We start from the raw sequence: 21996 nt of genomic DNA, 5'->3' as shown, positions 1-21996 counted from the left end.
ATACACATTAGTTTAAGCGCTTGAAGAAAACAAGAGAAAAAGAGAAATCGAAGGATGTGCAAAACGAAAACACTAGCCATTGGCCAGCCAAGTGATAAATGATTTGATGCTTCCAATTTTAAGAAAAATATAAATTCTTCAATTGACTTATTGCCACCATCGTTTGTAATCCCCTAATTCGTATTTACAAATAAATATAATAATTTGTGACATACCTTTGTTATACATTAGCAATTGCAAAGCAAGACCATGCGCGCGCGGGGAAATATTAATTTAAGTTTGAAATTCATAGTCATTCTAGATGCCTGGTCATAATATTAAACAGTACTATTGTTTCAACTAGATTGAGTGCGTAAATAAATTTAATAAACGTAAAACTTAAACGCAACAGCTGATTGCGTTCAAAGGACGTTTAGACGTCGCGCACACAATACGTGTCATACTTAATGATCGTATAGTCTGTATGCATATGTACATACGTATGCCTACAACGAGTATGGAGAACCAGCGTCATTCGCGTGGGCGCGACCATGCGTGGTCGAGGATTCACGGACGAGCGAGTGGACGGATCGCGGATGATCCAGCTCGATCGTTCATCGCGAACACGTGTAATGTGCGCGTAAATGGCATCGCCTCGAAGCGGAACGTCGCGTCGTCGTCGTCGCTCACCCTTCCGTTTTCGCTGTTTGAACGTGTGAGCATTGAGCACGCGAACGCGCGTCGCAAGATCGATGATGCGTCGCAGTTCTAGCCATTCGAGTCGCCCGCATTGATGTTGCACTCGGGAAATCGATCGCGTTCATTCCAAGTGATCTCTAAGAAAAATGTTCCAAGTGTTGTCAGGTTTAGCCGTTGATAATCGAGGTTTTACGCGGCGATTTTAGTCGAGTGTGGATCTAGTTGGAATTCTTTTTTTTCCTTTTAAGTAAAGCTGAATACGTGCGTTGTTCGAAATTGCATAGGAAATGTAAAGAGTGTGTTACATTTATATTTGCACTTATTTAATTAATTTCTGATCGAGAGAATATACAGTTTTTGAAAACGCGTAATTACATAGCAAATGGGTTCGAAGATCACACCTAGGATGAGCGCATAATCGCGAAAGGGGGAACAATGATTCATCGCGATAATTTGAATACAGGTTCGCGGTTGTCTCGAATCGGTTGATCGAGTGCCAGCAACGGGCAACAGAGAACAACGTCAGTGCCGCGGCTCACTTCCGGCCCTCCGGTACCGGTAAAACGAAACTGTGTACGAACGAACATAAATTACATTTTTCCAACGAATCTATCAAATACTACGAACGTTTCTTCGCAAATCTCGAAGTAATCTCGACAAATTTTCTTTGCTCTGCGATGTACCCGAATAAAGGTTTGTTGAATTGTACGCCTAACTCATTGGATTTTTAACATGAACAACCTTTGCTCATCGTATGCCACTAACGACGACGCGTACCCGTCTACGTTTATGTGGGTAAAAAATCCAATGAGCTACTTGCGCAACTCGTACTGAGTTCCAAATTAAATATTGAAATATTAAAATAACAATTTGAATTTTAAAACATTAGTGTTAAAAATTTAAATACATTGATTAAAAAGTTAAACACGTGAGTCACTTCTATTTTATTTAATTTTTCTCTAAAACTCTAGTGACTCGAGCCACTCGCATTGATTTTCCACAATTTTTCTGTAAAATTTAACTTAAACACGTAAATTTGGTTATAAACAAGTGTACGATAATGAAGGTGCATTTGTTGGAACATTTAGTTTAATTGGTGCTGCGGCTCGTTGATTCTTTCGGCCGCTGTAATCGGATAATTGCCTTGCAAGATGGTACGCGTCGCACGCTTGTCCCCCATGAAGGAAGAGGCTGTAAAGGTAAGTTAATGAACGTATACGCGGATAACGTATGAGCGTTTCGGTAATATAAAACGAAGGACAGCCTAGGATGTCGTTTGCCTAAGAATGGTGAATACACTCACAGATATTGCGTTAGTCATAGATATTTTCGATGCAAACGGAAATGGAACCGAAGCCAACACGCGTCGCACGTTTTTAATCCTAAACTCTGATTGATATTAATTAGATTTCTATTATAATTCAAATTGGGAACAATTTTAATTGTTAATTCTGTTGTACTTTAACTGCTAAATAAACTAAAATACTTGTGTTCAATTCTGCTGCTTGTATCAGTGTCAAGTTTATCGTCAATACAAAGCATTACCATTACGTTTTGCACTGCATTCCTATTTATCCCTTGCTTCACTAAACGCAATAACATATAACGAAACATTATAAATTGGCTACTTTTCTGTTCAGATTGTGATTTTAGATCTATTTTAGAATCGAAGCAATTTTATTTGAATTATTCACAAAGACAACACGTATTCAATGTCCATTTCGGCTGAAAAATTCTAACAGGCGCCAACATTGTAAGCTGAGATCTGAGAGCACTATTCAAGCTAAGTAGTTTAGATTCGAGTACAAGGATATTTCTGTAATAATGACTTCACGTTTGCAAAGTTGCTTAATATAACTAATAACTTTCCCAACTAATACTTCATTATATTAATATAAATAAATATTATTTTAATCTGTTCATTTTTAATTTCATGTCTCGTTTCATTTTCACCCTTTTGAATCCCTTCCACACTGCCCGCACCACTTTCTATCTTGAAGACGATGCCGCGTTGCTCCGGATTCTAAATTATCGTTGGAAGCCGATGATTCCGCGGATTTCTTAAAACATGTTTCGGGCTCGACAGCCGCGGATGACTCTCGCTCGCCACTCGCCAGATATTTCAGGCCAGCGCGTTGCAGCCGCGCATTAATACGCATGTAAACTCGTATCGTGTGGCTGTATATTCGCTGGTTCGCTTCGGCTCGCTCGCTCGTGGCCGTGCCCGTCTATTATTAGTCGACAGTCATCGGAGTCCGCTTGTAACGCGCGGCGACGAGCGACAACGCGGAAAAAGCTGGAAGAAAATTCGACGAAAAAACGCGGACGCCCGCGATATTTTCCCTCGTAACTCGCCTCGGTCAAGGGTGATATTTCCTCGTTCGCCGGTCACTATACTACTGTCACTGCCACCCTCGCGCCACCAGGACCTCCATCCGACGCTCACTCGATGCCCTTGGACACTACGATGATTCTCGCACGTTTTTCACTGTGAGTCTCATCCCGTTTGTTTCGGTACTGCGTCTTTCGATTCGAAATGCCGCCAAGCGATTAAGCCTTTCTTTATTGCGAGCACGTTCGAGAACTTCTTTTGGGAAACTAGGCATCGAGGTCTTCTTAGAGATCGTTGCGATGGATATAGATTGTCGGATTTAACTTCAGCGGGAAAATCCTATTCAACGATTGTCTCCTGTTGAGTTTTTATCACAGGTCTGTTACGTATAAATGATGAAATCGTTGTTGGAAAGACTGCGATTTAAAAATCGAGCTGTTCTTCTATTATTATTGAAGCTGTCTTAGAACGTTGTGTACACGTGGGAAGTATTCGAAATTTGTTAAATTTTGCAGATGAAGGATGCTCTTCCGCAGAAAGGAAATAATAATAACAATAATAGTAGCAGTAATAACAACAATAATAATAACGTAGCTACGTTAAAAAATAAACCTTCCTTGGAAATTTACCGACCTCCAGGTATTGATATTATTTTAAACGATTATCTTAAAATTCTATTTAAAAAATGTCAGTCAATCTGATGTCGCTATTATAGGAGGAAGAACGGAAGGAAACACGGCGAACGCTACTAATCCACGACTAAACGTACACGCTAAGGAGTTCACTATGAAGCAGAATGACTCGCATTCTTCGAAGTAAGTATATAAAATGAAATGATTGGAACTCTCGATCTAGGTATCGAGAACAGTTGAGAAGATGTGTAGAAAGCCGACGCAAAATTCTTCTAAGTGGAGTTGCCGACGCTTGATCATTTATAGCGAAATTTATTTATGACGAAGGAGAAGTCTTTATTATGACACACTTCTTTATTGTATTCATTTGCTTTTTGCTAGTTTTTGAGATATAGCATTTACGAAACTGATTTTCATGGGAAAAGAGCGTGAAGCCCGACTTTCCTTTCTCTCTTTGCGCGATTCGTCAGTTTGTTCATATTTCGGTGCGCACCAGAAGACGATCCTTTTAAATGGATTTCGCGCGGGTGCGCGACCACACGTTGCATAGATCTAAAGCCGGCCTAAAGGATTTATACGTCCAGCGTAAATTGAATTTCATTGCGAAGGGTAATATCTCAATGTCAAATTTCAAATTTGCCAACGTTTTGTCCGAACAGTACGGAGATTCATTATGTCGTAGACAAATCCTGAATTCGCGATAGAAGATACATTTTCAATGGAAGTAAAAGCAGTTAAAATTAATTTCGAAACCGGATTCATTCTTTAACGAGGCTTACGCAGTCCCGATATCATAGATTAGTATTCACCTCGGCGTTCACAGTGAAAGATAGAGTGCAGGATTATGTCAGTGTGTTGCAACGACGCTTTGATAAACTGTTAATCCTTACCAGTGCGGTGGCGTTAAAAGACATTACGTTGAAAATACTAACGAGCGTTGAATGAATGCGAATATTAGTTTCTCAACGCGTCCCACGCTAACTGGATAACGCTGACAATAATTTCAGCTTAGCGTTTCCCGCTTAAGTGATCGATGTTTAACGATCTTGATTCAGGTCTCGGACGAATGCCTCAGAGCGATCTCCGTACTACCTGCAGCACAGCAAGTCGAGCGGAAACGTGCATCGATATCTTTACGCTCAGCATCAGCAACAGATACAACATACTCTTCAACAGCAGCAGCAGCAGCATCATCAATCATCTCGTCATTCACAGAGCGGGCATCATTCGACGAGCTCGGTGTTAAAACAGTCACATCCGCTTGACACGTCGGCATCGAGTGGAAATATCTTGCATGTAATTTCTAATTTAACATTTCATAGATAGAGAAGTGATGGAACGTAGGAATTCAATTTTTCTATACTATTTTCTTACGTACTTCGATTATTTCATTTTGCATTGTACAAGTTTTGTAAATTAGGGTTCAGGGAGGGTCCATTTCAATATGGATCAAAATGAAGCTAAAGCCAACCCAGCAAAACCCCCCAGACTCACAAAATCGTTGTCCTTTGTCTCTACTTACGGCCTGAAACGATCGAAAAGCTTAAACGCAGCCGACGTGTTGGCCGCGAAGGCGATGAATATTTCAGACGCGTCTGAATTGGGGAAATTCCCATCGGCGATTCAGGATTCGCTTCTCAGAGCTATCGAAGGTAAAACCTTAAATATTTTTCTATTTCCATTTTTTATTTTTCGTGCATCACTTTTTCTATTTAGATCCAAACTTACTGAATGCGCGAGCCTTGATGGAACTCGTACGACACATCTTGGAGAGAGTCGTAGAGAATCGGAAGTATGCAGAACCTGCGGCGAAGATTTGCATCACTATTATAGAAGTAATTGTCACTTCATCGAATTATAATTTAAGATCAATTTCAAATTGTTTAAGGATCACTATTGCAATTTTTGACACAGAAAGAGACTAAGGAAACTTTCTTAGAGTCCTTGTTAAATATGTGCCAGCAGTGGTACCAGGATCGAGCTAAGATCCTCTACGGCGACGGATCCAGCTATCATCGTTACTCAGCTTTCATGACCTTCTTGAACGAGATGTATTGCCAGGTAGAACAAATTATTTGAATAAATTTTTTGTTTCTCTGCTATATGTACTACATGTACGTCTCAGATCATATAATTCATCATGTTCCATCGGTCCGATCTATTTCATTTTTTATCGAACCAATCGATTGACGTAGACACGTGTTTGTTCTCATAAATATGCATGATTTGCGATTATAGTTAAAGCGAAGGCAGTTACAGTTAAAGACGCAACAGGAGGGCGTTCCACCCGGACGCGTCCTTCTTACGTTGCTCTGGAAGTGCTGCCAAGATTGCTTGCAACCTCCAGTCGTCAATTCTTTGGCTGAGGTAGGTTCAATGCGTAATGGTTTTATTATCAATATTTAAGCAAAATCGTCAAAGATTGGATTCTCTTGCCTTAAAGACGGATTGCCTGTTCTTCATTCTGACATGCATCGGCAAGGATCTGGACACGGAGTTGCCGGCTCAGTTGCAGCAACTATTGGGAAGCCTGAGGGACGCTTTCCTCGCGGAGGACACGATATTACCGTCGGTCAGAAAGACTCTCTTACAATTGATCGAACTTCACGCCGCCCATTGGCAGCTCCCAGCGCCGGCGGTCGTTTATTACTATCCGGGATCGACCTCGAAATGATCCTTCCGCCCTTTCGATTCCTCCGTCCGTTCGTCGGTTTTTCTGTGTGTGTGCGTGTGCGAGCGCGTTAAAAGGATCGTTTGTACTTGAACACATGCGAATAAAAATGAAACGAGTGGTGTGAGCGAGTTGCGCGGAGTCGACAGCCCGGAGCGATGTTTCCTAATTGTCATGGAAATGTTATGGAATGGTTTCTCCCATCATTTTTAAATGTTCTTTTGTTTCCGAGAACGTGCGCTCTACTTTATTCAGCTTGTAATATCGAGCTCGTAATAAACGTGTCTCGGGCGCAACGAGCTCCTTGCGAAACTCTAGTTCGTTTAAGTGATTAGGTGTCCGATGCGTCAGCCGCGATCTCGTTGTTACTGCGAAGAACGATCGTGTCCCGTGAGGTTCAGCAAAAAATGATTTACGATGATCGCTATTGCAAGAAGTGTCGCAAGAACGACGTAACTGGCTAATTCATCTCAATGAGAGTAATCCATTGACGCGACGTACGGAAACCGGGTTTTCGCAATTTAGAAAATGTCCCGTTAGTGAGCCAGACGTAAAAAAAGAAGAACAGTTTGATAATTGTACGGGACTTAAAAGGCACATGTATGGGCTTTGTACTAGTTTAAGATGTGTTTTGTTCTAACTTTTGTTTATTAGAAGCGATTCTTCAATCATTGTCGAAGAACGAAACGGATGAACACGAATTTCGATTACTCTACCTCGAATTTTCCTCGGCTTTTTCCGTAAACGCGATCAAGCAGAAACTATCGAACCGAATGTGAGAATGACTGATGAAAATTACCGCCGAACTTGTCGAACGATACAATGAAAAAACAAACGAAACGATTTGAATGTCTACGATGATTTCTATGCTTATGATGTATTCCTTTGAACGTGTGAAGTAAACGATGAATAAAGAAACTGGAAATATTGTTGGACCAGGCGGCGCTTTTCCGCCTGCCTTAGGTACATCAAATTTCGAAACCAAACGTATACATATGTACTTTTCTTCTGTATCCGAGCAGAAAATAGTTAAGCTCCAATTATAAAGTACGTATACAAAAAAGAAAGGATCTCTGTTCAACTCATTCGTTCCTCGTTAATTTATTTCGTTTACCCTTGTACTGGCTGTTTCTTTAATTTCAGGTTTCGTTTCGCGGACAATGAGAACGCGTAATTTCTTTGTGATTGCGTATAATTTAAGAATTGTTGGCAAACGGACCGCATGATTCATCATAGAAAGATGAAGAGCTTTCTGGTAGAGAGCGGCCAACCACGGAAAGAAACGTTGTTTAGCGTGACATATACTCTTAATAAGGAACATACCTGCCTGATCTCCTTTTCGAAACGCAATCGCCTTTGCCGATTCATGCCAAGGGCGATAAAAATCGCCCGAGAATTGATTTAATGTGTGCAATACCAGTTTCATTCTATAATACATAACAATCATTTCTAAAAATTCTTATTTCACTTTTTTATCCTTTCCCCCTTAAATCATTATTTTTTCTAAAATAGTTTTTCATATTTAAAATTTCAATGCTGTTTCTTTATTACAAGGAGCCTTATAATACCTAAGGAGCCTCACACGGTTTATTTTATTCACTATTGCGTTCAAAGGTGTCTCTTGCGAAATTCGTATCTAACTTCTACTTTGTTTAGAATAAAAATAAGAAAAAGCATTTGTGTGTGCGTTCCCATACGGGAACAAAGAATGCGTAATATCTTCACTTGCGACTGTTCCTCCATTGGTTGAGCGATACACCTGTTACATTAGGCTTGATATGACGCAAATAATAGAAAAAGAAATAGGATATTCATACGGAATTATCGTTTTTAAAAAACTGTAAAAATGTATGAAATTCTCTGTAATACATAATCATAAAGTGAAATAAAATAGCGACTACGTGTATCATAGTGCTATGCCGATCGAATCCTATCTCATAATCGAACAATATCCTCGTGTCAAGGTCGCACGTCCTCCGGGGAGTTCCGTCCGGAATCGGAGTAAAGAGGCTGAACCGAACGCGGAACGCGCATTCCGCTGGCCAGTCAGGATGTTCTCCACGCCGTGGAAACGTCCCGCGGTCGACCTTGAAACCTCCAGGTCGGAGAACCGAGGAGAGGTTTCACCTTGGATAATCGGTGCCGCGGACTCGAAAACTAGGCCTGCGCCCGTCGTTGTCGTTAGCGGTGATGCACGTACGCGCTGGTGAACGAATCGCGAAGAGAGGCGAGGGAACGATGAGGACGCGGAGGAGTAAGACGACAGACGAAGACGTGTAAAGGCGCGTTTAAACTGAATGAAAGAGAACGTAGAACGAAAGAAAAGGACTGGTTTGTCCTCGTATAGTGCAAGGATCAACCTTGTCTTGAAGGATCCGAGCTCTATCTTATATTGAAATTATTCTTTTATATCCCAGGTGATGCATAATGAATATAAATATCTCATTAGATACGAAGGAAATTATATAAAGAATCGTAACTTGGTAGCCGATCGCTTCCCGATGAATGCTCATTTGTGCATTTTATATTTTATTAAATCGAAGGAGGAACAAGAAGCATCTGCTTTGGTCTAAACGCACCTTTAAACGTAGATGGAAGAGAGAGAATGAAAGACATACAGAGGCGCGTTCGTTCGCGGTAACGAAACAAATAGGCCGGCGACTTTCACCGCGTAGCCAAGAACGGCTATACACGACACCGCAGGCAACAACCGAGCGCTCTTGGCCCAAACCGCTCGAGTATGAGGTGTACCCTCGCTCACTCGTTCGTCGTAGTGGGGCAGGATCCTGCTCAAATCCGCGAGCACGAGGCATACCCTGAGAGCCAGCGAACGGGCACTGAGATTCTTTTTCAGCCGTGTGCCCGCACGTGTTGCGTCTGTCCCCTGACCGGCTCTGTTTCTTCTCTCCTACGCGAATCTGATTTTCGTTTAAGTCGCGTGTGTCACGGGGGAATTTTTTAGCTCGCGTTCCTCTCTATTCACCCGAAGTGGCGCAGTATGCGTTTTCGCAATCTGTTTTAAATTCAATACAGTTTTGTGCAAAGTTGGGAGTGCTGTGATAAAGGGGAACTACTCAAAGAAATGCTTGTGTGTGCGTTGCCGAGCCGCTGACGATGACACGAAGACGACCACCGAGACCAGATTCGCTTCGGATCTACTTGTTGGCCTGGCTGCTTTCGATCGTCTTGCCTGCTAGAAGCGGTATATTGTTTTTAAAGATTTCACAGACGTTCGGTTCATTGGCTCGAATTAGATAGAAATTGATCATTCTTAAAGATCTCAAATAGAGTTGTCAGATATGAAAGTACAGTGAACACGTTGAGGATAATTTTTGCCTGCTCCTTCGATAGTGATGACGTAGGAAAAAATTTTTTTCTCATCCGATTTCATGGAAAGGAATACAACTTTTGCAATATTGGTTTATTAGCTACCGAATACGTGATTCATCTTTGAATGGTCGAAAAACTCAACGTGTTCGGTTTTAAACGATGCACGCGCGCGATTCTCATTATCCGCTCGAACGAGCCACGGACGAAACTGTACCGAAAGTGAAAATATGGAGCAACGATGCTCCAACCAGAAAGGTTTCCTTTCGGTATTCTTCAGATGGTAGGCTCGAAGGATTATTCGTTAGTATCGAGCGTTACCTGCGGAGGTAGGCTTATTCCAAGTGGAATGCAAACAATGCTACCGCTAAGACAATCAAGAATTTGGAATTCAGTACCGATATTAATAATCTATCGGTGATGTCCTCGAGAAATATGCCTACACATTTATTGTGTAGATTGAGTTAATGTAAAAAAGTATTTATAGGTTCTAATTAATTATATTTAAAAGAGAAACCTTTTTAATTAATTGCCCTGAAGAGGAATGCTTTTCTGCGAATTAGAAATCAATAGCCGGATCTCTTTCGATATCCGAGTTGCGATCTCCTCTGTGCTCCGAGCGGCTAATTTATGTGCATAGTTGACTTCTCCGAACGATAATCATGTACCTATGGAACGCTTCCTGACGTTAACGAAACAATCGATCGTTTCGCGAACAATTGTATAATAATAACGTTTGAGACAAATTTCTTTTGAAAGAATTTTTAACTCTAAAAGACAGCTCGTAGAAGCGTCACATTTATTACATATCTTCAGCTAATTAGTATCTACGAACGGGGACAATCCTTGAGCCTCTGAGCTATGTGAGCTCTTTTGATATTAGAAAATATTCTTTTTGCGAAGAATCGTTTCTCAAGTGATAAGACCTTGATGAATCAAAACGTTTTTAGGAATTCGTTTTCACATTATCAGATCACTTGAGTCGAGTCTCGCGAAACGTCTTCTTTTTGTGCTTACAGGTGTAGTGTACAATGCGGATAAACAGAGGTACGACGGGTGGTACAACAACCTTGCACATCCGGATTGGGGATCGATCGGCAAGTATCGTAAACAGTATTACGTCTCTTTGTTTTATCTTTTACGAGCACGTGCGTTCAATTTTGTTACCCTGTTTAATTTCTTGGCAATCGAATTACCTGTCACAAACTACTTAAGAAATCTTGATGAAACGAAACAAAGTACTCTTTTAACAATCTCGTTAAAAAAGTTGATCAAACGAAAATGACTAAATCGTGACAATCTTAACACGGTACCTCCGTAGATAGCAGGCTGATACGAAAGATGCCAGCGGCGTACTCCGATGGGGTTTACATGTTAGCTGGCCAAGACAGACCATCCCCTAGAAAACTTAGTCAACTATTCATGCAGGGTGACGATGGATTGCCATCAGTCAAAAATAGGACTGCGTTATTTGCATTCTTCGGTAAGAACCAATCACTTCATCATTTTGAAAGATATTCATAAAAAAATAATGCATTATACAATAGCCAAGGTGTATCCTACTAATACCCTAAGTATAAGAAAAAGTAATTCTATTTGAACTAACTGATTTAGAAGGAATTCTTACGAATGAATCAGAATGATGGAATATCTACTTAGTAAATGGAATTACTCGAGAAGGGAATTATCGTGGCTGACGGTGTGCGCATTCGAATATCTGTATCACGTTGTTGCGTAAACTAAAAGGTGTCCGGGTGTCGGGATAGAAACGAGCAGCATTTAAGTACAGGGTACATTTTTATCTACTTTTCGCGATAAAATATTCCGCGTGACATACATATACCCATTCGCGCTTGCTCCGAAAGATTGGGGAATCAAGCTCCCATGTACGAATATACTCGAGTAATTTCTACTTTGACATAGATCAATTGTTATAGCTTGAAAAAAAATTGTACAATTAATAAAAAAGGTAATAGTAGAAAGTAATTTTATATTAGCTGTGTTTATTTTATGTGTGTACGTAATGCCTCGCAGCGAGGAAAAGAGAAATTGCATGGCAATGACAGTAAACAATCATTCATTGTTATACTATTAAATGAAAGTAAGAATGTAGTTTTTAACGAACTTCCTATTTGATAAGATCGATTTTTGAAATCGTATGCACGTGCATTAAAGTAAGCATCGATTTCACTTGGATTTCACTGTAAGTAGAAATTTTTCATCGTTATTGTTCCTGCCATCAGATAATCATTTATCAACCTATTGTAATAAGATTAACAAGAGGCAATCCTTATATACGAGCGTAATAATTTCATAAATGAATTTGAAACGAAAACATTTGAGGATCGTATCATTAGAGTCCGTAAACTGTACGTCCGATGAGAAACGAAATTCTCCAATCATTCGTGGCTCGTTTTCCACTTTCCTTTGAAAATCTGGGATAATGAAACCGGAATGAAGAGACATGGTGTGACCAGGCAGATGAAAGCTGATTCCCAAAAGTAAAAACTAGGTCAGCCTCCTAAATTCCATCCACGTTTCGTTTCGATGCGACGTACGGAAGTGTTGATACCCACCACAGGAAAAAAAAGTTGATCCTTCGAGAACCGGTCGCGTGTATTGGAAGGCTGCTTCCTTGAACCTCGAATTGAATCGGGTCTTTATCCGGCTTCGTGCATCGAACCATTTCAGGGCAACTGGTCACATCGGAGATAATCATGGCCAGCGAAAGTGGCTGCCCCATAGAGTACCATCGAATCGACGTGGACAAATGCGATCCGGTTTTCGACAAGGAGTGCCAAGGTAACAAATACATTCCCTTCCGCCGGGCGGATTACGATCGATTGACCGGACGCAGCCCTAACAGTCCTCGTGAACAGGTAATTTCTTTCTTTCCACCGATCCTCTCATTAATTTCTCTATATCAATTAAAAAATAATTGGTCCAACGGTGTCATGTCTTTCGAATCAGAATAAAAATCTGTACTTTCATTTTGCACGTGAATCGGATTTCAATTAGGATTTCGCTTGAATTCGATTTCAATTGAATTCAGATTGACTTCGCCTGAAACGTGCCTGAGACTTCGTTTATATGCGTCAACAATTTGAGAATAAAAGAAAATTCCTTAATATTAATTGAACGATTTGCTTTAATAACGAATCATTCGACCATTCCACTGGGGGAAATAAGTCGTGAAAAGTAGCTCCGAACACGTGAGGTTGCAGATAAACAAAGTGACGAGCTGGATCGACGGTAGCTTCATTTACTCGAGCAGCGAAGCATGGGCGAACACGATGAGGTCTTTCAAGAACGGGACACTTCTCATGGAACCGACCAGGAAGTTTCCCGTGAGGAACACCATGCGTGCCCCGCTTTTCAATCACGCCGTTCCGCACGTTATGAGAATGCTCAGCCCGGAACGTCTCTATCGTGAGTTCATTCGATTTTCTTATTTTTTATCTTTGCACGTGACGACTTTAACAATACTTTCGCGGTGAACAATACGTACAGTTCTGGGAGATCCAAGAACGAATCAGCACCCGCCGCTACTGTCTCTGGGCATACTATTTTATCGGTGGCACAACGTGATAGCCGCTCGGATACAACAAGAAAATCCGGAAATGTCCGACGAGGACGTTTTTCAAAAAGCGAGACGTATCGTTGTTGGATCGCTTCAGGTAATTATATGAAACGAGAAGGAGTACGAGTCGTGTGATATAAAACCAATTCGCTTAGAAGAAATGCGTGTACATATCTATATTGTCATCTCACTATGAGAAGTCGTGTTACATCATTGCCATGAAATTGTACACGTAGCTGCAACCAGATATACTAATTTTATACCACTTGGAGAATTAACACGAACTCACGAACCGTAACTTTCTGTGAAGACATTTCTCAAATACATTATTCTTATTAGACAAATAAAATAAATTTCTCGTCTATTAACTATAGAATATAATTCTCTACGAGTATCTTCCGATACTTCTAAACGAAGATCCACCGGCTTATATGGGATACAAACCGGATCTCCATCCGGGTATCAGTCACATATTTCAAAGCGCGGCTTTTCGATTTGGGCATACTTTAATACCACCAGGATTGTATCGTCGAGACCAAAATTGCAAGTATAGGAGAACGAATACCGATCAGCCAGCAATCAGACTTTGTTCCACTTGGTGGGATTCCAACGTAAGTTCAAATTATGAAACGCCTCCCTCCGCGATTTTTCTCCCGTTGGATCTTAAATTACTATATGAGAGTGTGGAAAATATTTCTTCCTCGAGATTCTTTTAAGAACTGTGCCGACTTTTATGTATTGTAACAATAGTATAGCCTTCTGCCCTGATCTTTAGGAAGTATTAACTAACAGCACAATAGAGGAACTGCTTATGGGAATGACATCGCAAATAGCAGAGAAAGAAGACAATCTCCTTGGCACTGATATCAGAAATAATTTATACGGGCCAATGGAATTCTCGCGCAGAGATTTGGGCGCTATAAACATCATGCGTGGGAGAGACAACGGGCTGCCGGATTACAACACGGCTAGAGCGCATTTCAAACTGCCCCGTAGGAAAACCTGGAACGAAATCAATCCCCGATTATTCAATAAAAATCCTGCGTTACTACGCACGTTAGTCGAGATCCATTCAAATAATTTGAACAATGTGGACGTATACGTTGGTGGGATGCTGGAGTCCAGCTCTGGTCCAGGGGAGTTGTTCACTGCAGTGATCAAAGAACAGTTCCTCCGTTTGAGGGATTCCGATAGATTTTGGTTTGAGAACGAAGAGACCGGGTAAGTAATAAATGAAGTGCGGAGCTCGCGCATTAAAATTAAATGAGCAGAAAATATAGAGCATGCAAAAATATGCATTTTGTCTACCCAAAAGTGCGCATTATTATTCTTAAAGGGAAAAGAAAAATCTCAATCTGAATAGCTTTTTAAATTGTCGTCATAATTGTTTCATTGCACTAATACTAATAAGTGAAAAGTAGATAGCTGATGGATCGTTAACGACTGATTTCAGGATTTTTACAAAAAGCGAGATAGAGGATATCCGTCGCGTCACTTTATGGGACGTAATAGTGAACGCGACGGGTATCTCACCAGATGCTATCCAAAAGAACGTGTTCACCTGGGAAGAAGGAGATCCCTGTCCCCAACCCTATCAATTAAACTCAACCATGTTGGAACCCTGCGTACCTCTGCAACGTTACGACTATTTCGAGGTAATTGTTTTTCCATAAACGGAAACATATTTTTCTATCCGCTGCATCCCTTTTACATTACCTAACATTACTCAATCACTATCATCCTGTTCTGAGTCTTAAAAGGAAAAGAAAATCGAAAGCTAATCGCGTCGCTTGTTACAGGGAAGCGAGCTGGTGTACATATACGCCTGCGTTTTTCTCGGTTTCGTGCCGATTCTGTGTGCCGGCGCTGGTTACGGCTTGGTTAAACTTCAAAACAGGAGGCGAAGGCGATTAAAGATCCTTCAGGAGGAAATACAAAAGAGAAACGATGGGAAGATTTGCGTGGACAAGATGATCGTGCGCGAATGGTTGCACGCGAACCACCGCCGCCAGGTCAAGGTGAAATTCGGCCCGGAAGCGGCTCTGCACATCGTCGACCGCAAGGGAGAGAAACTGCGTACGTTCGATTTCTGCGATGTGAACACGGTCGCGATGGAGGAATCCCAGGTGAGTTTATTGCTGCAACCCCTGGTTCTTGCTGTCGAAATTTTCGAGGGAATCTCGAAACGCTTGCGTAATTCGTTTACGGGCTTGCGAAGAGAAACAACGGCATGGAGAAATCATTTTACACTTACTATTTCAATCTAAGACGATAAATGTAAAAGTGATTTGTGAATCAAAATACATTTCGACGTCGTTCAATGATCTCCTCGAATTAATTGATTTATAACTTTTAGGAAAACGAGAAGGGGCACCGAAAAGCGTTGATCCTGTTACGGATACCGCGGGACTACGACCTTGTCCTTGAACTGGATTCGTTGGCCTCGCGTAAAAAATTTATTGCGAAACTGGAGGCATTTCTGACGTCCCACAAGAAACACTTCACTCTGTCCGAAGTGAGCCGGGAGATTATGCTCGCGAAAGCGGAAACGAAGGAACGCCGTCAGAAGAAACTCGAACAGGTTCTTTCCTTTTAATTTAATTGAATCGGTTCCCATTTCACCGCTTATGGGTTCTTCTCACTTTCGTGATTGGTAATTTTTTTTCGCAGTTCTTCAGGGAAGCTTACGCGTTGACGTTTGGCTTGCGGCCCGGTGAAAGGCGCCGACGATCCGAGGACAGCGACAGCGGGGAAGTCGTTACCGTGATGAGGACCTCGCTTTCTAAAAGTGAGTTCGCCAGCGCACTCGGAATGCGGGCGGACGCGGTGTTCGTTAAAAAAATGTTTAATATCGTCGATAAGGATAGGGACGGGCGCATTTCGTTTCAAGTATGTGCATTCGAATAATACTTGAGGCAAAATCAGCATTTGGTATCGATAGACATTCTTATAAGGCGTGAATTTGTTTTAGGAATTTTTAGACACCGTGTTGCTGTTCTCGCGTGGAAAAACCGAAGACAAATTAAGAATCATTTTCGATATGTGCGACAAAGATAGCAATGGAGTGATAGATAAGGAAGAACTATCAGAAATGCTTAGATCATTGGTAGAAATTGCACGAACGACTAGTTTGTCTGATGATCACGTTACCGAATTGATCGACGGGATGTTTCAAGTAAATTTTTTATTATAAGAATATTGTAGCGTAGTAATTCGTAAACTAATNGCAATCGTTTTATTAATTGAAGTTATATGAAAATATGTAAGCTCGTCATATTATAAATGTGAAACCGTTTAGTTGAACGCGGTCGATTTCAGGACGCCGGACTCGAGAGAAAGGAGTACCTCACGTACAACGATTTCAAACTGATGATGAAAGAGTACAAAGGCGATTTCGTGGCGATCGGTCTTGATTGCAAAGGCGCGAAACAGAATTTCCTCGACACATCGACGAACGTGGCTCGCATGACCAGCTTCCACATCGATCAACTTCCGCCGGAGGACTCGAAGAACTGGGTTCGAAAACAGTGGGATGCGGTTTCCACGTTCCTCGAAGAAAACCGACAGAACATATTTTATCTCTTCGTTTTCTACGTCACGACCATTGCTTTGTTCGTCGAAAGATTTATATGTGAGTCACTTACAGCTTGAAGGATTTTGAAATATGTTCGATTTATTCAAGAATGAATTGATAAAAATTTCAGATTACTCTTTCATGGCTGAACATACGGATTTGAGACACATTATGGGCGTTGGTATTGCTATAACACGAGGATCTGCGGCGGCACTATCCTTTTGTTATAGTTTACTCCTTTTAACAATGTCTCGCAATCTTTTGACAAAACTCAAAGAATTCTCCATTCAACAATACATCCCTCTCGATTCGCACATACAATTTCATAAAATTGCCGCGTGTACTGCACTGTTTTTCTCTGTACTGCACACAGTGGGACACATGGTTAATTTTTATCACGTTTCCACTCAACCAATAGCCCATCTTCGTTGTTTAACCAGTGAAATTAGTTTCCCGAGTGACGCTCGACTGACGATTTCCTTCTGGCTTTTTAAAACCGTAACAGGTGAATATCAAATTGTCTGATACCCATAAAAATGTCTATAATAAAATATAATTTAAATTTTTGCTTATACAGGTTTGACAGGAATCTTGTTATTTATTGTAATGACAATCATTTTCGTTTTCGCGCATCCGACTATCCGTCAAAAGGCGTACAAATTTTTCTGGTCCACCCACAGCTTGTACATTGTTCTGTACGCTCTGTGTTTGATACACGGCTTGGCTCGTATAACCGGTTCGCCACGATTTTGGATCTTCTTCGTTGGGCCTGCTATTATTTACGCACTAGATAAGGTGAACTGCACAATTACTCAAAAAAAACATCGTTTTATTATCATTATAAAACGTGTGTTGGATACGTTTCTTCAGGTGGTCAGTCTGCGGACCAAATACATGGCGCTGGATATAATCGAAACAGAATTGCTGCCGTCAGATGTGATAAAAATTAAATTCTATCGACCACCAAACTTGAAATACTTGTCTGGACAATGGGTTCGGCTCTCGTGCACCGCATTCAGATCAAATGAATTCCATTCGTTCACGCTGACATCCGCGCCGCACGAGAACTTCCTCTCGTGTCACATCAAAGCCCAGGGACCATGGACCTGGAAGCTCCGCAATTATTTCGATCCTTGTAATTACAACCCGGAGGACGAGCATCCAAAGATAAGAATAGAGGGTCCTTTCGGTGGCGGCAATCAGGACTGGTATAAATTCGAGGTCGCTGTAATGGTCGGTGGTGGCATTGGCGTTACCCCCTACGCTTCCATGTTGAACGATCTTGTCTTCGGAACATCCACGAACAGATATTCCGGTGTCGCTTGTAAAAAGGTAATTATAATATGATCGAGGCCGATTATTAAATTGATAAATTTATAAATAAATTACTTAAGGTTTTATCAACTCGAATAATACTCTTTAGGTTTACTTCTTATGGATTTGTCCCTCCCATAAACACTTCGAATGGTTCATTGACGTGCTGAGGGACGTCGAGAGGAAGGATGTCACGGATGTGTTAGAGATTCATATATTTATAACGCAATTCTTTCACAAATTTGATTTACGTACGACTATGCTGGTAAGCAAACATCAATTCCGAGATTATTTGCGATATATGAATGAGTTGAATGACATGTAATTTATCTGTTGCAGTATATCTGTGAGAACCATTTCCAGAGGCTATCTAAGAAGAGCATATTCACTGGACTGAAAGCGATAAATCATTTCGGTCGTCCTGACATGACTTCGTTCTTAAAGTTTGTTCAGAAAAAGCACAGCTATGTAAGTTATATATTACGATTCAATTACAGTTTCAATGTGCAGAAAAACGGATATAAGCCGGGTATAATGGGAGATTCTGATTTCTTACACCGAATAATATTTTTAATTAATACGCTTGTTTCATTTGTATTATTAGGTCAGTAAAATAGGAGTGTTCAGCTGCGGGCCTCGTCCTTTGACGAAGAGCGTAATGTCTTCGTGCGATGAAGTGAACAAGGGCCGCCGCCTGCCTTACTTCATTCACCATTTCGAGAACTTCGGCTAGTCCAAACGACGAGCGAGAGAGAGTCCGAGTTGTGAATCGAGTGTACATATTTATGCATCTCTTATTTATATAACGAGTATTATATTTTTTATTTATGACAACAAAAAACTGAATTTTTCATTTATACTTTGATTACGCCAATGAACTATTGATGTCAGCCCCCTGTTGTGTGTGATATGGCATTGATAAGCAGAACTGATTAAACTGAGTGAGAGATAATCGTTTGATATCCTTTCGAAAATTCCAAACTCTATTTTCGATGTCCCACAAATTGGAATACGGTTAATTCTAGATTTAGGATTTGAAGTAAAGAACACTTTAAAGTCTTAAAAAATTTACTAACGGCAAACAGTTCTAAGAATGTCAATCATTGATAATCCTACGTGAGGATGACGGAAACGGATAAGACCAGTTGTTCTTTGCAGAATCCTCGTGTTGGAATTCGGGTGTCTCATGTGACGTGTATCCCCGATTTATCACACCTTGCGTGTCCTCCTTGGTATCGTATCTGTTTTGTAACTTTGACGACAACTGACTGCAATCATCGCAAATACAATGCAATATATTAATTTTCCATGTCAACGTAAAACATGAATAATTAAACTTTAGTTAAACTCGAAACCTTATTATACGATCACCGAGAGAATCCTCAATTTTTGGCAGCCTCCGCCTGATATTCCTTGTATCAAAACTCTCTTCTATGATAACGTGCCTATCGTACGGTGTATCATAATCAACCTCCAGTATCGTGGAAAACTGATTGGGAAAAATCATGTCTATGGCCGTTATCACAACTCCGGCAAAGAGACATCCGATACCTGAAACAATTTACCTCTTGAATTATTTATTTCGATTTCCAAAATTAAATACTAACCAGATAATAGAATTAACCAATAATTCCAGCCTAAATTGAAGACAAGAATGGATCCGTCGATATGCGCTATCAAAGGTTCGCAAGGTAAGAGCGCCCAATAAATTAAATTGGTCAGGAGCATGCAAATTCCAGTGGAGATCATGCCGTATGCGCCATATCGTGGCACTACTACTAATAAAAGGTTCATCAGTACCCAAAAAGCAAAAGACGCCCTAGAAAAATCAATTAGTCATGGTATAAGAAAAAATAACATACAATACATCGGTGAACGATTTAAAAGTGATTCAATATCATAGGCATTCGCAAGAGTTACCTTGAAGTCGACAACATGTATATCTAATATCGTACACACCAAAGTATAAGCGATGCGTAATAGCCAGCCTGCCGATATTTACTCCCCCAAGAGAAACCTTCCTGATGAAGACTGAAATATTCGGCTAGAGAAACGATAGGGAATGGTGCTCCTTGGTTTAGCGCTTGTTTAAATGCACTCGTCATCTCGCCTGTACTTCTCCACCAGAATTTTTCGTTGTACTCGACATCATCCATTGGATTATCGCTGTTCGGTATCACTTTGTATAGAAATTAATTAAAATAAAGCTACCACTTTTATATACATTCTGGCTATTGCTTATTCGAATTAACGCCCTGTTTCTCTTTTAATATCTTTAATACTAATTCAGATATATCTTGAGATAGTAAGAGGGAACTAGCCTTGAATTGGTTTCGTACAAACAATAGCCAGAGGCTGGTTGATTCTACAATCTACAATGACTCACGTCTGTACGTGATGTTTATGTGCATCAATCCTATGTATCCGCCGATTTCTGCTGCAGTCTTCTGCCTGGAAAACGCACTATACGTGCTGACGATTGTTGCGGAACTGGTGTGCCACGAGGATCCATACTGGGCGACTATACGCAGGAAAATTGAATGTATTTCGAGAGAAACCGATTAACTGCGTGCAAAGTAGACTAAACGAACCTTGAATCGACGCTCCAACGAAAAGGCTCAGGGTCACCGTGAGGAACGTGCTCAGCCGCTATGCAGGACAATTAATGCTCACGTTAAAAAGAAATCAGAAACTTGAACGAATTTTGTTTTCTAACGATGGATCACTGACCTCCTTTCGTATTCCAGGGAATATGACTAGGAAAGCGGTGAAGATGGTGCCGAAGATGACGAACACGATCACCAGAGGAACGTCTCCCGTGACAGGTGTACGATTGCTATAACTGTACAACGTGGGGCCACCGTCGATGCGAAACGCGTCGAACCAACCCTTCATTTTGCCTGATTAAACGAACCGGTCAGTTCCGGTTCTCTTCGTACACCGTTTGACATCGGAGCCTCTCCCTTGAACAGCGCCCATCGGCACCCAACAGTGAACGGGCACCGATTCAACGAGTTTAGAATGCTATTTAAACAAATTGCTAAACAGCCAAACTTTTCTAGAGATGTACCTCAGGTCGGCACGCTCGGTTGCTCGAGTCCAAGGGCAATTGTTGTGAAACCAGGGTTTATCCGAACGCCAACGTGGAAAGCACGGAGGCAGCGCAGACACTAAGGCCCCGAGTAGGTTAACGGGTCTGCGAAAGCGATCTCCGACTATCAGGTAGAGGGGACCGGATCTCGAGAGGGGAGCGCTGAAAGAGAAAATGCGAACAGGTGGGGTTGGCTCTCTTTCTGAAAGTGGTGGACGCGAGAACGGGACCGGAAGCCGGTGTTCGATCAGGCATAAGCCGAGGGCACGGAAACGCGACGAGCATGCTTTACAATATGCAAATCAATGTGAGGACAGACTAATGAATTAAAGTCAAAATTAAATTTAAAATCTTAAAATCCATTCTTTTTAAAGGACAATTACTTAATTACTAATAATTGTAATTATGTACATCGAAATCGTGCATTTCTTTACTTTATTTTTGACGATATCACTCATACGAAATAACTTCGATCAGTACCTTAATTTCAATCGGGAGCGATGATCCCGGATGACGACACGAAGCGCGACACGTGAGCGTGGATCGCGCGGCATGCCCGATGGCACGCAGGCGACTTGAACGCCCGCATAGACGATGACGTTGACATCGGCTCCCGAAATTTTTTCAGGCTTCATCATACACGTCCGAAATAAATTAGCTGCGTTTAGTTATACAACGTCGGATCCAATTGAGCCAATGAAAGTCTTCTACGAAATAATTACTCAATTGTCTTGGCTCTAAATAGATCAGAAAATGTTGATGGATATGAAATATAAAAATTTCGTACACTATAATAT

General features: G+C 41.1%; 3 protein-coding genes across 14 annotated transcripts in view; 2 read left to right on the top strand and 1 right to left on the bottom strand.

Moving 5' to 3' along the window:
• The first annotated feature begins 529 nt into the window (after positions 1-529).
• Positions 530-7398, top strand: LOC108628625 (CBP80/20-dependent translation initiation factor). Of its 7 annotated transcripts, none has more exons than XM_018030691.2 (11): positions 530-694; positions 1142-1371; positions 1767-1877; positions 3526-3649; positions 3726-3825; positions 4698-4938; positions 5063-5294; positions 5359-5477; positions 5557-5703; positions 5881-6009; positions 6086-7398. In XM_018030691.2, the coding sequence occupies exons 3-11, from the start codon at positions 1830-1832 to the stop codon at positions 6314-6316; spliced, it is 1371 nt and encodes a 456-aa protein (XP_017886180.1). In that variant the 5' UTR covers positions 530-694; positions 1142-1371; positions 1767-1829; the 3' UTR covers positions 6317-7398. The 7 variants fall into 7 exon arrangements, with proteins under 7 accessions (XP_017886180.1, XP_017886181.1, XP_026672411.1 ...); XM_018030692.2 differs by having other exon boundaries at positions 530-974; XM_026816610.1 differs by having other exon boundaries at positions 530-1251.
• A 1597-nt stretch (positions 7399-8995) lies between these two features.
• On the top strand, positions 8996-19144 carry Duox (dual oxidase). Of its 2 annotated transcripts, XM_018030580.2 has the most exons (20): positions 8996-9515; positions 10660-10737; positions 10962-11123; positions 12332-12519; positions 12865-13069; positions 13151-13317; positions 13595-13831; positions 13996-14441; positions 14674-14875; positions 15020-15346; positions 15577-15801; positions 15891-16109; positions 16192-16395; positions 16539-16851; positions 16925-17299; positions 17372-17589; positions 17665-18126; positions 18218-18373; positions 18448-18576; positions 18713-19144. In XM_018030580.2, the coding sequence occupies exons 1-20, from the start codon at positions 9428-9430 to the stop codon at positions 18839-18841; spliced, it is 4530 nt and encodes a 1509-aa protein (XP_017886069.1). In that variant the 5' UTR covers positions 8996-9427; the 3' UTR covers positions 18842-19144. The 2 variants fall into 2 exon arrangements, with proteins under 2 accessions (XP_017886069.1, XP_026672375.1); XM_026816574.1 differs by lacking the exon at positions 8996-9515 and having other exon boundaries at positions 10664-10737; positions 10966-11123; positions 18713-19143.
• A 14-nt stretch (positions 19145-19158) lies between these two features.
• mol (dual oxidase maturation factor 1 mol) overlaps positions 19159-21996 on the bottom strand; it is a 4989-nt gene continuing 2151 nt past the window's right edge. For 2 of the 5 annotated variants that reach the window (XM_026816580.1, XM_026816581.1), the window contains exons 2-10: positions 21680-21936; positions 21179-21361; positions 20839-21071; positions 20700-20757; positions 20495-20629; positions 20068-20287; positions 19716-19927; positions 19464-19659; positions 19159-19376 (exon numbers count right to left, since the gene is read on the bottom strand). In XM_026816580.1, the coding sequence (XP_026672381.1) occupies positions 19205-19376; positions 19464-19659; positions 19716-19927; positions 20068-20287; positions 20495-20629; positions 20700-20757; positions 20839-21003 (1158 nt within the window). In that variant the 5' untranslated portion in view covers positions 21004-21071; positions 21179-21361; positions 21680-21936 and the 3' untranslated portion in view covers positions 19159-19204. Of the gene's footprint in view, positions 19377-19463; positions 19660-19715; positions 19928-20067; positions 20288-20494; positions 20630-20699; positions 20758-20838; positions 21095-21178; positions 21362-21679; positions 21937-21996 lie in introns of those variants that run through there. The other 3 variants (XM_018030574.2, XM_018030576.2, XM_026816582.1) reach the window with 3 other exon arrangements.

This window comes from Ceratina calcarata, unplaced genomic scaffold, assembly GCF_001652005.2.
Source record: "Ceratina calcarata isolate Rehan_Ccalc_2016 unplaced genomic scaffold, ASM165200v1 scaffold53, whole genome shotgun sequence".
Lineage (NCBI taxonomy): Eukaryota > Metazoa > Arthropoda > Insecta > Hymenoptera > Apidae > Ceratina > Ceratina calcarata.
This window is presented reverse-complemented; position numbering and strand designations above follow the sequence as displayed.

Excerpts from the sequence above, each read along its gene's own strand:
- LOC108628625 (XM_018030691.2), top strand. The coding sequence starts at position 1,830 with ATGGTACGCGTCGCACGCTTGTCCCCCATGAAGGAAGAGGCTGTAAAG. Across the intron at positions 1,878-3,525 it reads TGAAGGAAGAGGCTGTAAAG|ATGAAGGATGCTCTTCCGCA; the intron begins GTAAGTTAATGA and ends TAAATTTTGCAG. Across the intron at positions 4,939-5,062 it reads CGAGTGGAAATATCTTGCAT|GGTTCAGGGAGGGTCCATTT; the intron begins GTAATTTCTAAT and ends TTTGTAAATTAG.
- Duox (XM_018030580.2), top strand. The coding sequence starts at position 9,428 with ATGACACGAAGACGACCACCGAGACCAGATTCGCTTCGGATCTACTTG. Across the intron at positions 16,110-16,191 it reads ACGGGCGCATTTCGTTTCAA|GAATTTTTAGACACCGTGTT; the intron begins GTATGTGCATTC and ends AATTTGTTTTAG. Across the intron at positions 16,396-16,538 it reads TGATCGACGGGATGTTTCAA|GACGCCGGACTCGAGAGAAA; the intron begins GTAAATTTTTTA and ends GGTCGATTTCAG.